This window comes from Pezoporus occidentalis, unplaced genomic scaffold (genome assembly GCF_034315485.1).
Source record: "Pezoporus occidentalis ecotype Australia unplaced genomic scaffold, CSIRO_AGI_Poc_V1 ctg58, whole genome shotgun sequence".
Classification (NCBI taxonomy): Eukaryota; Metazoa; Chordata; class Aves; order Psittaciformes; family Psittacidae; genus Pezoporus; species Pezoporus occidentalis.
Genome location: NW_026915921.1, coordinates 2,138,953 through 2,155,217, shown reverse-complemented (window position 1 = coordinate 2,155,217; position 16,265 = coordinate 2,138,953). Strand labels below are relative to the sequence as shown.

General features: G+C 38.7%; 1 protein-coding gene across 7 annotated transcripts in view; it reads right to left on the bottom strand.

Annotated features, from left to right (window-relative positions):
• Positions 1-16,265, bottom strand: part of RGS12 (regulator of G protein signaling 12) — a 91,633-nt gene that overhangs the window by 54,566 nt on the left and 20,802 nt on the right. For 5 of the 7 annotated variants that reach the window (XM_062638733.1, XM_062638732.1, XM_062638731.1 and 2 more), the window contains exon 3: positions 12,522-12,641. In XM_062638733.1, coding sequence (XP_062494717.1) covers positions 12,522-12,641 — 120 coding nt within the window. Of the gene's footprint in view, positions 1-615; positions 769-9,335; positions 9,711-12,521; positions 12,642-16,265 lie in introns of those variants that run through there. The other 2 variants (XM_062638737.1, XM_062638734.1) reach the window with 2 other exon arrangements.

Sequence of the window (16,265 nt, the reverse complement as noted above, 5' to 3'; positions counted from 1 at the left end):
AGGACTATAATGCAAAAAACTGATAATACAGCCAGTACCTTTACTTAAAAAAATATGCGTTTTCTGAGCAACAAAAAGCTAAAACTTCGTATTTTGTACTTTTCATCTATTTTCAGTTATTTTAATAACTCCTACCCTCTGGATTTGGGTTTATTGGATAAAAATCCAGCTGGAAGAAAATTAAAAAATCACTGCAACTGCACAACATAGGAAACACTGTAACAATTAAAAGGTTAACATAGCTATAACATGACACTCTTGCTTTACAGAAATACGTGCACGTGTAGTGAAAATTAAGTGAAAGATTAATAAGAATCTTCATTAGAGAAGTATCTGTATATCTACTATACTCACTCCACATTTAAAAACAATACAGTGCTAAAGAAAGATCTAAAACATGTCTATAAAAATGGTGTGTTAATTTAATAATAAAGCTTATATAGAAAGTCAACTTAAATACTTATACTTACAAACTTTGTCTCTTTAAAACCTCATTGAATCCTTAGAAGCATTATTTATCACATTTCACTGCAAGATCTCTTAGCTCAGAAGACCACTCATTAAACCATATTCCTGTTTTCTGTTCGCTTTAGACAAACAAAACTTTATACTTACAGACACTTGACTATCAGTAAAAGTTTTCTCCATGTATAAATAGTTTAACAGCTCATTGTTAAGAAACAGTCCCTTCAACTTTGTTATTACGTTCTTTCTGAACACATATTTACTTCTTCCAGAGTCCAGTAAAAAATGAGGCTTCTCTGTCTGTTGCCCTATCAACACCTCTCCCATTCTCCTCCCTCCCCAGCATATTCTCCGCCCTCAATACTGGTTCTGTATCTTCTCATCAAAAGGAACAGGCAGCTTTTAAAATGGTGTTTAGGCAGGTCCTGTGTAACAATAAAGCTTCTGTGAAGACAACAGCATGCTGCTGAGGAATCTGCTAATGCAAAATGCATTTGCTAAGGGCCTACAGGACTCTGTCTTAAACGTTTGTCCAAACTTGTTTTAAGCACTGAGTCAACATCGTTTACTCCTCCAAAGTATTCTGTTTCTTAATACATTCCCCTTTGATGAGTATATTAGGTCATCAATCCGTATTAAAAATACTTACAATATAAACTAAAAATATCTTTTAAAAAAATTGTTAAAACTTGTAAGACTCACAGCGAATTTCTTTCAGTTTCTGGCATGCAGGTACGTGTCTCGGTATGATTACAATCACATGCATGCATATGGTGCAATCTACCTCATCCTACCAAAACGCTCCGCGTTCCTTTGAGTAAGCAGGGCATTGGCATTTACAAGGATTGCATTCCAAGTGAAACATGATTCTCCTAATTTTGAGTACCACACCTACCCTCCAGACAGAGCAGCAAAAGCTGTCTATTTTCAGAAAGAAACACACACACTTTCTGCCCAGCAAATAATGCTTAAATACCACCCTTGTGCAGTTCCTCCGTCCAAATGGAAGTAGAGGAAGGGATTTTTACTGTATTTCTTTAAGTATCAGAAGAACAGATGAAATGTTCTGATGATTTAATACTGTAGAAGCTCCATAGGTGACTTTGTTTTTTAAACTTCTCTGGACTGATAAATCCATGAAAATTAAATGGTAACAACTCGTAGCCAAAATCACAGCGTTTAAAGCATAGATATGGGGTGGGAAACAATCTGTGCAGAGCTACAGTGCTATCATTTTTGCCATATGTATTCTGTGTTTATATCCTAGAAATACCAATTCAGTTCATTCAATAACTCCTTAATTCATTCCCTAACACTGACCAGGTCTCTCTCCTTACCCCCCATTAACACACGACACAACAAAAAGACATACCAGGTAACAGGAAGAGCAGCCAAGGGAGGGCAGGAACAGCGAGGCATGAAACCAGTCACCCAGTTCCTCATTGCCATCAGGGAATCGCATGGGCACGCCGTGTTGCAGCAGAAGCTCTAACCCGGAAAGCTGCAGATGCCCTCTCCCTCCAACAGCTCAAGCATGAACAGTAAATGCACTCAGAGCCCACGGCAGTTACACTGCACTAGGAGGTATTATGGTCTGTGAGCCCTTTACTTTACAAGCAAACTAGTTTACACCAAGTGGAAGGTAACTGAGCTTCCTGTGCTGAGAGGATGATCCATAATCCCACAGTTAAAGAGAAGCTATGTCCATCCTTGACTCTAAGAATATAATCAGTTCAGAGCATGGGTTTATCAAACCCAGTATTAAGTTTCCAGCAGTGGCCACACATGGATGTCTACCGACGAGTAGCACAGGGCAACATATAGGACATTTCCCTGATTACATTCTCCCAGACTCCAGGTATTTTTAGTTCAGATCTGAACCCGGCATGGCTTGTCTCCTTAATGATCCCCAGTGGCTCTCTTTTCCAAATACCTGTCCACTTTCCCCCCAGGACATGCAAATTCCTTGCATCCACAGCACTCAGGGCTGAGGTGTCCCACAGACCGACTCACTTCCGGCATGAACAATCGCGTTCCTCTGCTGTTTGTTTTGCTCCTGGCTCCAGCTACCTTTAATTAATGGGGTGACTTCTTATCCCAAAGGAGACAGGGAGAAGTCAATCCCAACTCCTTTTCCATGCCACCCATGATTTTGTACTCTGACACCTTTCTGAACATTTTCTACTTCTAATATATCATAATATATTTGAAATAAAGAAAGCAGGTGTGGGCAAATCAGAGATGTTTACAATGGAGTCATTATGGGTTTTTTACCTCTATTCCTTCCCTAGCTATTCATAACGCAGGATTTTGTTTCACTGATACTGTACTAAGCTGATGTTTTCAAGCAACTCTCCCTTATAACTCAAAAGACCTCCCTTATGAGAAGAAGCAACTCAGAGACATACCTCTCATTTGATATAGGAAGCTAGGGTTATTTTGCCTCATTTGCATTGTTTTACATTTCTCTGCATATATTTTCATCTGCCATTTTGTTGTCCAGTCATTCAGTCTTAAAAGAGCAGCCTGCTCTCATCTTCAGAGAATGTTGTTGTCCTTATTACCTTGAGTAACTTCACCTCACTGCTCACCTTCTTGGGAGGAGCCTTAAAAGATGCTCTTGAAGGAACAAGCGTAACATAAGGAACTAAAGCGAGGGCCAGCCTCAAATGGCAAATAATGGTGTGTTTCAGTAACAGACCCCAGTGCAGTAAGCTCCTATTCTGCCTTAATGTCATGTGCCTCATGAATTAGACCCAGAAGAGCAAACAGTTTCAGTTAAAAGAGAGTAAGCCCAATTTTAAAAGAATGCTGGGTACCAAAGGTTACAGAGGAAGACGCTCCTGAGACATTGCCCACCTACCAGAAGTCCCAGCTCTGTGAGTATTGACTGTTTTGTCACTATACAAGGAAACCAGAACCAAAAGGCTAAAGCCAAAAGCAAGGTCTGATACTTATATTGCTGAATTAAGGGATATGACCCCTCTGCAGCTTCAGGTAGTTACTTTAACTTGTTCACCGTGGCTGATCCTTGCAGTTCCACAAAAGTGGCTGCAGCAGAGATGTTGACAACTTAAGAATTCACCTGTATCCATTTAATCACACATCTTAAGAACGGCAGTACTGCTGCTGACAAGAAGTAATGCCTGCTGCCTGAAGATTTATGCAGAATACAAGTTCATATCTAGTCACCGAAAACATATACTGTGCCTCTTGTTCTATGACAGAAATCAGCTTGCGTTGGAGAGCCAAGCCCAGAGGCTATAACGCTTGGACAGCACTTGAGTGGCAGGGTCAGACAATGTACTGACTGCTTCCTCAGGAAAAAATTTCTCCATACAATGCCAACTGTCTTTTCACAAAGGGGGACTGAATTCCCTATGGAATCCATCCTAGGCAATGCTGTTGGCTGCTTCTCAGGCACCAAAGTAAGGGATGAGCTCTGCCATATGCACCTCACAAGGAAAGCAGAGACCAGATCCAGCTCTCAGCACATTCTCTGACTACTCCACATTTTACATGCGTATTTGCATGGCAGATTTCTCCAGAATCTGAAATAAATAACCCAAAGGCAGAATAAAAGACTAAACAGTAAAATTATCAAAGTATGGTCATTTTACCAAATGCAGTAACAGAAAACAAATCCCGTTATTCTCAGGGTTTAGAAAAAAACCCACACACTTTAAAATTCTGGATTGTATCTAGAAATAAGTATCTCCAATTCACAATAGATTGCACACAACTGTACTCATCTGTTGACCAAACTACCTTCATCAGATACTTTACAAATCAATGTGAAAAGCATAAGAACTTTCCAGAATAAAGTCTACAAGTGCAGGGAAAACTTAGGAACATATATTGGTAATCTCTTAAAAGTTATGGTACCATACAGAATAACAGCAAAGGCCTAACATTATTGCTACTGCCCAGTCTGTAGAAAAAATACATGTATACTGCTAGCATTTTGTTTCATTCTTTAGGGAGTAACAATGGATATAACTAAAGTATCTGGTAAGATCACACATGCCAAAGTAAAAGCCTGAAGATCCTCTACAGTATGCTGAAGAGTTTGAAATTCTTAATAGAGCAGCCTAGAGAACCAAATGTGGATAAAATATGCTGTTGGAAGTCTTTAAGTCATACTAAGAATGATGACACCAAATAAAAATTTCTAAGGGATAACACAGCCACCATCCAGAATGAGATGATAACCCACAGACATAGTGGCTGCATCTGTATTAGTCATATCAATAGCACCATAAGCTTCTGTTGTAGTTCCAAAGACAGCCATTATTTTCTGGTCCCTATCATACCACCAAGCTCTCCGAATTTCCTATCAATCAAGTTGTTTGCATCCAAACTGCCTGCTGGGCACAGTGATGCTAGCTATTAGGGCCAACCTCTAAACCAGGACAAAGCCACATAAATGACAACTCTAAAAGTATGACAGTACAACCATTGCAATCTCCTGCCTCATCCGTGTCCTGGCACTGTTTCACTTACCAGCACAGAAGGCAAACAACTCCAGGAGGACTGTAACAGCCAAAGGTCCGAACAGAGCAGAATGCCTGGCAGAAACCAGTGGATTCTTTCAAAACCTTATACTTATCAGCTGCATGACCACATATGCTACAGTAATTCAAGGTAAAGAAATCAGTGTTTATTGTCATAACTCACTTTCATTATTTAAAGCTAGATATTGTAGTTTAAAAGGGCTTGAGCTATTATAGGAAGTGGCTGTAAAATCATTAAGCACGTATCTTACACTTTGCACTGTCCAAAAAGGTGACCCCTGATGGCACACTCTAAGAAGGATCTGTCATTCACGGCTACTGCACCCACCAACACCAGACAAGTTCTAGCAAAAGGAAAACAGAAACAAAGTCTCTAGACTGTGGTCACAGATCCATAGGGCATCCAAATCAGCAGTGACAGGAATTCAACTTGAGAATATCCACATAGGAGACAGGAGTAGCCCTTTAATACCTCTACTATTAGCGTGCTAGAAATACAGAGCTACCTTTTGCATACAGAAATGGAGATGTCATTCTTGCACACAGTTTTATTTCACACTTGGCCTTTTTAACATGTTCATGAAAGCAAACAGCAAAACTGTCAATTGATCAGTTACATCTTAGATAAAAAATAGAACAAGATACACGCAAAAGACCCAATGCTTAAAGGTAGGACATGGTAGAACCTGGGTGTACTGGAAGCCCATGGCAAATTATCATGGCTTAAAAAAAGCAATGAAAACTAAGACAAAATTCATGCTTTTAAATTCACAATTATAAGCTGAGAATGAGCAGGCCTCCTGATTTAAATCACATAATTATAGTGGCCAGTGGTGGCCTTATGGCTGTGGAGACGATCTAAGAACATGAGCAAAGCAAGCTCTGCAGGGAGAGTTAAATACATAAATAGTTTTTATCAGACCAACCAGGGTCAGAAAAGTTAGGAGCATGTTTAGCTCTTCTTATCAGATTCTCCCAGTGTACTAGTTGGTCTAATGCAAGCTATTATCTCCCTGTGTAAGCTTTGTCTGATTATTTAAATCAGTCAAACAAAGACAGGTACCTACTTAAAAACACATTATTAAGTCAAATGAGCATTTAGGGGGTTTTGCCACCCACAGATGCCAAAGCTAATATCCAGCAGAGACATGTCATTCATTAGTATAAAACCTTCATACCAAAGAGATGTGTTGTGTGCTTTCAATTAGCAGATGAAATGTAAAAAAAAAAAGTTGCTTCAGTGAAATTAAAAAAAAAGGAAAAAAAAAAATCAAGCATTATCATCTGTAATAACAGCTAATAACACTACATTATTAATGGTATTATTAAGATAGAATATTCTACCAGAAGTCCTCACACTAATTTTTAAAAGGAATATGTGATACATTCCAACTTTGAAAACATTACCAAACTCTACAAATTTTCTCCAACAAATGTTCTTCATACAGGATATAACTTTAAGGTTTCCAAAACAGGGTGAAGACAAGAAGAAAAGCATCAACAGCCATCTCTTTTGTCCTGGTATTTAGTTAAAAGAATTAAATAGTCTTTAACTTTAAAAAGATCCCTACATTGAAAGAGTATTTAAAAATATTCAAAGACTGTGACACTTGTTTGCCGAAGATATTATGTCTCTCAAGATGCTATTTTGCCTTATTTTTAAGCACAGAGTAATACCAAATGCACAAGTGCCACAAAGATTTTCAGGAAAAACTGCAGCTTTGAATGTTCTCCTTGTGATGGAGGAACCTAAATTTGTTGACTTTGTGGGAATACTGCAAAGGTCCCCTATTTTTACAGACCTCAAGAGAAATTAAAATATGAACAGAATGACCTATAGTTGAAAGTGTTAGGGAATCTGGTTTCAAAATTGTTAAAGAGTAAAAGGCTTATTCTGTTTAATGTAATTTTTTTACAAGGGCAATGTCCTAGTCTCTACAGTCTCACAAATTCACCTTTAATGTGTTTATAAATCCATAAATAATGTCTTGCCCAGATAGAATAATGCAAGAGGAGAGCATTGGCACTTAACCTAGAGGGAATAAAAGTAGGAAGAAAGATAGGATCATGCCCAGAAACTTAAAAAATCCTAAATCATGGCAAGTTTCAACTTAAGCTACACCTTGCAAATATGAACCAGCAAACATACTATAAAGTAAAACTGGTGGAAATCACAGAATTTCAATGTGGCTATTAATGGACACTATTTCGTAACAACAAATTAGCCACATGCGAAAATGTACTACTACACAGAAAACAGGAATCTGTTGTTAATGAAACCAGATTTCTTGTGATCTAATAAAAAGTTTTAAATGCATTTCTTGTGAAAAATAGTTAAGGTATATACTAGACATGCTGATTTTCTGAATGTAATTCCAACTTACAAGATAGACATATTCAGCCCTGGTGTGAAAAAGCACAACTTCCACAGCTCAGAAATAAAATTGCATGTTTTATGAGACATTTTCTTTACCATTGTCATAGTATAACTGCACCCATTGCCTTTGCACTCTCATCCTATTTCAATCAATGCAAATTTAAAATAATCTTGTATACAGGTTCTATTAGTAAAAACAGTACCTAGAGGTTAAGCCTACAAACTTGTCTGTTTTCTTTTATGTATAATACAGCTTCTGCAGGTAAGAGGAAAATGCTTAAGGTGAAGGCAACAATCATCAGAGCTAATTCTAACCTGATAAGAATATTGTCTGGGAATGTATAGCCAGCCATAATCTAACAGTTTAAAAGAAAAATCAAATGTTTTCTTTCGATCATTTGTTTTATTTATTAAAATAATATATATTAATATGCTTTATTCTTGCATAGATTAAATAAAACGAAACTGCAAAGAAATCACGCCACCTTATGGCAGAAGACAGCAGAACCGACGGCTGGTATTTCACACACCACGGCTCCCAGAATGAGAAGAGGAAGTTCATACTTTCACAAAAAATCCAAATACAGCCTTCTTCAGACCAGTAAGCAAATGAAAAGTGTTCAGCATATGCCCATAAAAGAAACTGCACGGAACCTACTTATACTGCTCAATTTAGAAGACTAAGTTAGATGCCAGCAGGAATCAAACCCACAAGCTAAGACAAGCATATTAATTTCCCAAGTTCACACTTGGGTTAGTACTTTATCCATTCTGCTAAGATAACTAGGAAGAACACAAAAGCAAACAAGTAGCCTATATAATACGCTCATAATCATTATTCCAAAGGTGGAGTCTCTAAGAATTTCCTGGCATTGTTATTTCTTCTTCCAGCAACTCTAAATAGATGGCCTGAAATAATCTAAACATGTACTAACAACATTGTGTTCTAGTACACTTAGTATAACAGTACTTGGGGAAAGTGCTGCAGTAGCAATGTTAAAGTTAGAACCAAAATCAAAGCACCTTAAAACTATTTTACTTTGATTTGTGGAGTTTTTTTAATTCTTCTCTGGATTTATATTTCGCCTGGTGGCTAGGATATCAGTCCCTTATGGCATGCAGAGGGAAAAAAGGAGACTTCAAAGTCAAAAGAAGCTACTGACAGAGAGCAGTCCACACCCAAATAGTTACATGTAGTAAGGGCAATCATCCAAATAGAGATTTTAATACAAATTGCTTCTTGTCCGATTCGCATCCTGACTTAGAATGTAAGTTTCCCCTCCAAAGTAACAGCTTTAAGAACTAGGACACTGCAAAACAGAGAGAGCCTCTCAATCTCTCTTGTTCATGCTATTCAATTTATATACATTGCTGAATACCAACTAAAACATAATGGAGAAAAATTGACTTTTTAGGCCAGTAACTATAACACATCTTTGAAATTAATGGAAAATATCAAGTCCTTATTATAATGAATATTTATATATGTAAAACAGCTCCAACAACAGAAATTAAATTATATCCTTGGTATTTAAAACACTTTCTCAAATATGAGATGCGCACATAAATCTGTATGAAATTGTAATCTGGAAGAACATGGTATGAACTGGTTTTCCTATTGCACATGAATTACTAGCACTAGGCTATTAGATATTCTGAGAGGATTCTCTCCTACTGTGATCAGAAATTCTGTCAAAACTAGTAATATATAGTAACAAGCTTTTTTAATTTAGAAGAATCACCATTTTCTGATTAAGAAAGATGTAGCTAGACAGGTAGGTCCCAAACAGCTTTATCCAGAGGATCTTGCTCTGTTAAAGTTATGCACTTACTGCACTGAAGTTATGAGTGCAAAGAAATGACAAAGTATTTTCCATGACTAGAAAAAAAGCAAGACACTTAAAAGCTTCAGACAAGAAGATAGACCACAATGAAAAACATTCCTTAAAACATGAGAAATAAGTAATTACAGTTCCTACCTGCATTCCCTAAGCACGCCAGAAGCTCCTTCCATATATTGTCTTCCCTAAAAATTCAGTGCCCTGAGCTCCCCTTTAGTTCAGTGTCAGTGAAATGCCGTTCTTCCTACATTTTCCCACAGCAGGAAACTCAGAATATCTCCTTCTTCCCTCCACCCATCACAAACACTTTTTAAACACCTCCTTCCCATGTAGAGGGCTTACTGTGCCACATTCCCTCCCATGCTGAAGAGAGGTATAATCTGTACTACATGGTTCCTATGCCAAGAGCTCTGCATATATTTTTGTTGCTCCCCAGCCACAAACCTCCTTTCAAGATAAGCGTGACAAAGGGGTAAGGGTAAAATTCCTCCATTCACCTTCACATCACTACAGGTCAGGTTTTTCCAAGGAAGCACACCGGAGAAGAAGATATAAAGAAGCCATATTCTTACAGCTGGTTGAACAAGGCTCTTAGCAGAACAGCTTTTTAAATTCAGACGGCTTTTCATTCCTTGTTTTTACCAAAATTGACAAGGTTTGGCCACTAAGGCTCAGGCATCAGCTGATGTTATACCAGATGTGAAATAGCATCATTATATTACATCAGAGGCCAAAAATCACCATAACCAATGACCAACATCAAATAGTATTAACTGCTGACATATAAGAAGGACAAACATATTTAAGTATTTTTAAAAACTTTTCCATATTCAGTAGATAACATTCTTAGGAAGTTATATGAAAAGCCTGGTCCAAAAAAAAATTTAACCCCCCAAAATTTCCTCAATGCAATGATCATCAGCTGAATGAAAACCTTAGAACATAGAATCATAGAACAGAATCATAGAATAGTTAGGGTTGGAAAGGACCTTAAGATCATCTAGTTCCAACCCCCCTGCCGTGGGCAGGGACACCTTACGCTAAATCATATCACCCAAGGCCTCATCCAACCTGGTCTTGAACACTGCCAGGGATGGAGCATTCACAACATCCCTGGGCAACCCATTCCAGTGCCTCACCACCCTAACAGGAAAGAATTTCCTTCTTATATCCAACCTAAAACTTCCTCTGTTAAAGTTTAAACCCATTACCCCTTGTCCTATCACTACAGTCCCTAATCAAGAGTTCCTCCCCAGCATCCCTATAGGCCCCCTTCAGACACTGGAAGGCTGCTATGAGGTCTCCACGCAGCCTTCTCTTCTCCAGCCTGAACAGCCTCAACTTTCTCAGCCTGTCTTCATACGGGAGGTGCTCCAGTCCCCTGATCATCCTCGTGGCCCTCCTCTGGACTTGTTCCAACAGTTCCATGTCCTTTTTATGTTGAAGACACCAGAACTGCACACAATACTCCAGGTGAGGTCTCACAAGAGCAGAGTAGAGGGGCAGGATCACCTCCTTCGACCTGCTGGTCACGCTCCTTTTGAAGCAGCCCAGGATACGGGTGGCTTTCTGGGCTGCAAGCACACACTGAAGCCGGCTCATGTTCATTTTCTCATCAACCAACACCCCCAAGTCCTACTCCACAGGGCTGCTCTGAATCTCTTCTCTGCCCAACCTGTAGCTGTGCCTGGGATTGCTCCGACCCAGGTGTAGGACCTTCCACTTGTCATGGTTAAACTTCATAAGGTTGGCATCAGCCCACCTCACAAGCGTGTCAAGGTCCCTCTGGATGGCATTCCTTCCCTCCAGGGTATCAACCGAACCACACAGCTTGGTGTCATCAGCAAACTTGCTGAGGGCGCACTCAATCCCACTGTCCATGTCACTGACAAAGATGTTGAACAAGACTGGTCCCAACACCGATCCCTGAGGGACACCACTTGTTACTGGTCTCCAGCTGGACTTTGAGCCATTGACCACAACTCTTTGTGTGCAGCCATCCAGCCAGTTCTTTATACACCGAGTGGTCCCTCCATCAAATTGATGTCGCCCCAATTTAGAGACCAGGATGTCATGTGGGACAGTGTCGAACGCTTTGCACAAGTCCAGGTAGATGACGTCAACTGCTCTACCCCTGTCCATCAGTTCCATAGCCCCATCATAGAAGGCCACCAAATTGGTCATGCAGGATTTCCTCTTAGTGAAGCCATGCTGGCTGTCACCCAGCACCTTGTTGATTTTCATGTGCCTTAGCATGCCTTCCAGGAGAATCTGCTCCAAGATTTTGCCAGGCACAGAGGTGAGACTGACTGCTCTGTAGTTCCCTGTGTCATCCATTTTCCCCTTCTTGAAAATGGGGGTTATATTTCCCTTTTTCCAGTCATCGGGAACTTCACCTGACTGCCATGATTTCTCAAATATGATGGCCAGTGGCTTCACAACTCCATTCTCCAGCTCCTTCAGGACCCGCGGATGGATCTCATCAGGACCCACGGACTTGTGCAAGTTCAGATTTTTAAGATGGTCTCGAACCAGTTCCTCTCCTACAGTGGGCGCAAGGTCTTCATTCTCACAGTCCCTGCATCTGCCTTCCAAGACTTGGGTGGTTTGGTCAGAGCCTTTGCCAGTGAAGACCGAGGCAAAGAAATCATTCAGAACCTCAGCCTTCTCCAAATCCTGTGTAGCCAGTTCTCCCGAGAGCTTCCTGAGGGGGCCTACATTCTCCCTTGTCTGTTTTTTATTTGCTATGTACCTGTAGAATCCCTTCCTGTTATCTTTAATACCTCTAGCTAAGTTTAATTCTAACATTATAAGCCATGACAAGCATTTGATTTTTTTATATGATACCATGATATGATTTCTAAGATATGAACATTTTGATCAGCAAAACTGTATTGTTTTGCTTTAAATGACCAGCTGTGATCACAGAATCATAGAATAGTTAGGGTTGGAAAGGACCTTAAAATCATCTAGTTCCAACCCCACTGCCGCGGGGATGGACACCTCACACTAGACCATGTCACCCAAGACTACATCCAAGCCGGCCTTGAACACTGCCAGGGATGGAGCACTTATCACTTCTTTGGTAAAATAAAGTCAAAATTCCCCACAGAAAGAACAGCTATTGCTGGCACTAAGTTAAACTATTAAAGAAAAACTGTAAAAGTCAGGTGATACATGAAATCTGTATTCCCCTCACCTAAACACCATATGATGATTAGTAACTTACACTATAGATAATACTTTCTCTCATTACTTATCAGCATTAACTACTGTAGGTTCCTCTCTAAGATTTACTGTAAGTTTTAAGTGAAAGTTATTTACCTCAAGGTCATCCAGTGAGCGAGTAATACTAAATCGCTTAGATCTTCCAAATGATCTTCGAACAGAAGAACGTGGGGGAGGAGCCTGATTTAATCCCATTGGATGTCCAAATTTTGCACCCTAAATGAAACAGAAAATATGTATCATTATTTTACTTATTCAGCTTTAGTACACTGCTGATCATAGACAGCACCTGAATTGTGAGCATTGGTAGGTAGAGAATTCCAAGGAGATGGATTTGCAAACCTGTAACAGGACCACAATTTCAACACAAGCTGGTCGGTCACTTCCCATGCCCCTGCAAAATCATGTATTGACTTTCTAGTACCAAGTCAAATATCATAAATATTCAGCATTAAGTTACCGTATAAACATCAGTCACCGGCTAGGTGGCTAAAGTGTACATATGCTACATGCCAGTATTAATAGACAGGGCTTAATTAAAAACAAGACAATCCTAGCTCTTCACTGTCTTAACTGAAAAACATGCACAATGACAAAATATGTGTCTTTCTATAGGAAACTACCATCCTAGAGACCATCTCACCCAGCTGCTGTTAGAATCTTTTTCCACACCTCTAAAAATCTTACTTTTACTACTTTTTTTGTCTGTTAAAAAAGCTTGCTAGTGTGAAGTGCAACACTTTAAATCACACAGTACAAAATGCAGGAACTTTTGTTCTGAAGAAAGAAAATACTTTACTTGGATGTGCTACGACTAGAGCTGGTGCTGCAGTAAGTACGTCTAATGGCTTTCTCTTTTCCCCGTAATAATACTCTTCCTCTTTAAAGAGTCACCAGATGTCAGTTAAGCTATGACAGCTCAGCATGTACATATTTGGCTTATGCCAAATGGCAAAGCGTAAGCTTAAACTGAAGAGTAGGCACATGGTGACTGGTGCTAAGCAGATGTACATAAACTCACTGCATTATGAAAACTTGTGATTATGTGCCTGAAATTTTGGATTCCTTTCACTGTAACTCTCAATGTAAAGAAAATTCCTTCCTGTCTTCTGATGCTTTTTTGCTTTAGAAAGTAAAGGCTTTTAATTCAGAGTAAATTTTCTTCTATTTCATTTCAGCATCTTTCTCTATCACAGTAAGCTTAAAAATGTATGCATTTGTCCTTTTATAATTGCTTATTAAATTTTACATTTGCATTTTATTAAATTTTATATTTGTATTTATTTCTTCCTTTGGGCAGGTTGCTGTGCTCTCAATTCTGAAATACTTTGGTATCCCTTTGATCATTTGTTTGAAAGTCTATATACACCACGTTAACCAAAAGGACAATCATAAATTTCATATTCTTCTAATCTCATGCAAATGGTGAGTAGGGAAGAGCACTGAAAATATTATACAGCTATACAGCAATTAAAAAAAAGGGATCCAGCAGAAGGTATCTGCTTGTTTGCTTATTCCCATGGAGTAAACACTACTCTTTAGCAACAGGGCTCTGACTACCACCAGTATTCACAACACATTCTGTTGACAAGCTCTCAGAAACGTCAAGACATAACACAGCATAGAGGAATCTGGATCCCAAGTATGTAGCAGGGTTCAGCACTGCAACAGGCTGAGACTCCAACTTCTTCATGCAGTATTAAAAGTGATATATTTTTATGTGAAATCTCAAAATCTCCTTCCCTTCCAATTTTCAGTTTACTAAGGGTTTTTTTTTTAATTGGTTGAGGAGAAAACTGGGCAGTTTCTGTGATGAAAAACTCAGAATCTGGCAACTGGAGATTAGCTTCTAAGGTTTTTAAGAAAATATTTTAAAAGTACAGTATAAACAAGGAAAGATGTTTTTTGCTAAAATTATCAGCCACACATGTGGTAAGGGAAGATGCTGCCAATGTTCACAGATAGCACCCACGGGAATGAGGACAGTTCCTGGGTTTTTGAGCAACATTTCAAAGTTCATCCAGGCAGATACCACTGAGGTGGCTCACACTTGGCTCAAACCTTACAGTCACAGCAGTCTTTCCCGTCTGAACTGAAAGCTTATACCTAATGCAGTAATCTGTGTCCAACAGTGAACTCCACATTAACTCCTGACTAATTTCAGCAGTATCCATTACTATTACAGCATAACATACCAAAACACTAACATGGTTCCTCCTGGTATATTCCTGTTAAAACAGCATTAATACATGTGTATTAATGTGTATTCATCACTAGGTTTCACTCGTCAAGTATGACCACACTAGTTTTGCATTCTTTAAGTTTTTAATCTATGAATCAGTAAAAAAAACCCTATCAGACTGCAAACAGCTCAGCAAATTCTAAGACCAGTGAAATTAATGGCATCGTTAGTGCAAGTACAACTGCTGTCTTGAAACTAATGAACTGGGGTAACTATTACTGGCTTGATTGTCTTTCATGTATTTCTCAAAATAAGATGCACCCCTCAGAGGACTTCATCTTTCATAAAAGAAAAATGGTGAAAGGAAACAAAGGCAAAACACTATCAATAGCAGTCAGATCTATTTTGAATAACAAATAGACTTTCACTTTTCTTTCTCATTCAGCTCAAGAAGAATACAAACAGTCCAGTGTATGTTTGAACAGTGGAGATTGCTGTATACAATTCTGGAACATTAAAACATACAACCAGAGAACACACACTCAAAAAAATCTTGAAACAGTAACGTTACAAATTGGAGGAAGAGGAGCAAACTGCCTGAAGACAAATCTAATTAGATTCCACTGAGAAGCAGATTCTAGATAAGATTAATTATCACCAGATGCCCCACTTCAGAAGCAAATGCTGCTTACCTGTTTGTGGTCAGAAACATAACAACGAGAAAGAGTGGACAAAAACACTTGCAAATTGCGTGGTAATAGAAAAAAAAATAGGAAATTAGTATCCAATCAAAGTTTTTACTTACAGTTTTTGATATTCTCATACAAAACTCACTACTAAGCTCTGTATTTAATGGTGAAGATAAGACCAGGGAAGAAGAAACCCTGAGAATAAAACAGTGCTTCAGAAACACAAAATACAAAAATTCACTGAACTAACCATTTCCCCAACCCAACTTTGTTTTCCCCCACAACTGCAATGAGGAAAGCGCTTTCAGCTGACAAAAATCTCACTCTTGCTCTGAAGAATCAAATTAATAATCTAGAAAATTAAGGAAGACATTGCTAAAAAAAAAAAAAAAAAAAAAAAGGAAAAGACTGCAGTTCACAACATATTTAATTTCCTGGTAATGGTGCTGAGAAGTCTCCCTTTTCATCTTTTCTTGACTCTGTTCCAGACATTCAGACTGGAAGGTTTGCCTATGAAGGCAAACCTCCTTCTGCAGATCAATCTGAAAAAGTGCCTTGCACACACACATACACACAAATAAAGAATTGTGTAGCTTAAGCAAATAACAGCATCGTTTTGGCAAATGGTTTTCATGGGACTCTGAAGAGCTGGAAATAAAAGCTTCTAAGACTTGAAGACAGAACAATCACTGCAACTGTAATGTACTAATCAGCATGGCTAAAGAAATACAAAGTATTTGACCAAAAAGATACTGCTTGTGCAAGGACTGATATTAATATAAATTTTTCACTCTATTAGCTATAAGAAAGCATACTTTTAAAAGCCTTTTTTACACTATTAAACAGATGCTAAAAAACATTAAATGAACCTAAAAAGATTTCAAAACACTGCACTACAGGACCAACAAAAAGCTGTTCTGTTCATTGTTACCTGCCAAACTAAAACACTGAAATTTGTTACATCAACAT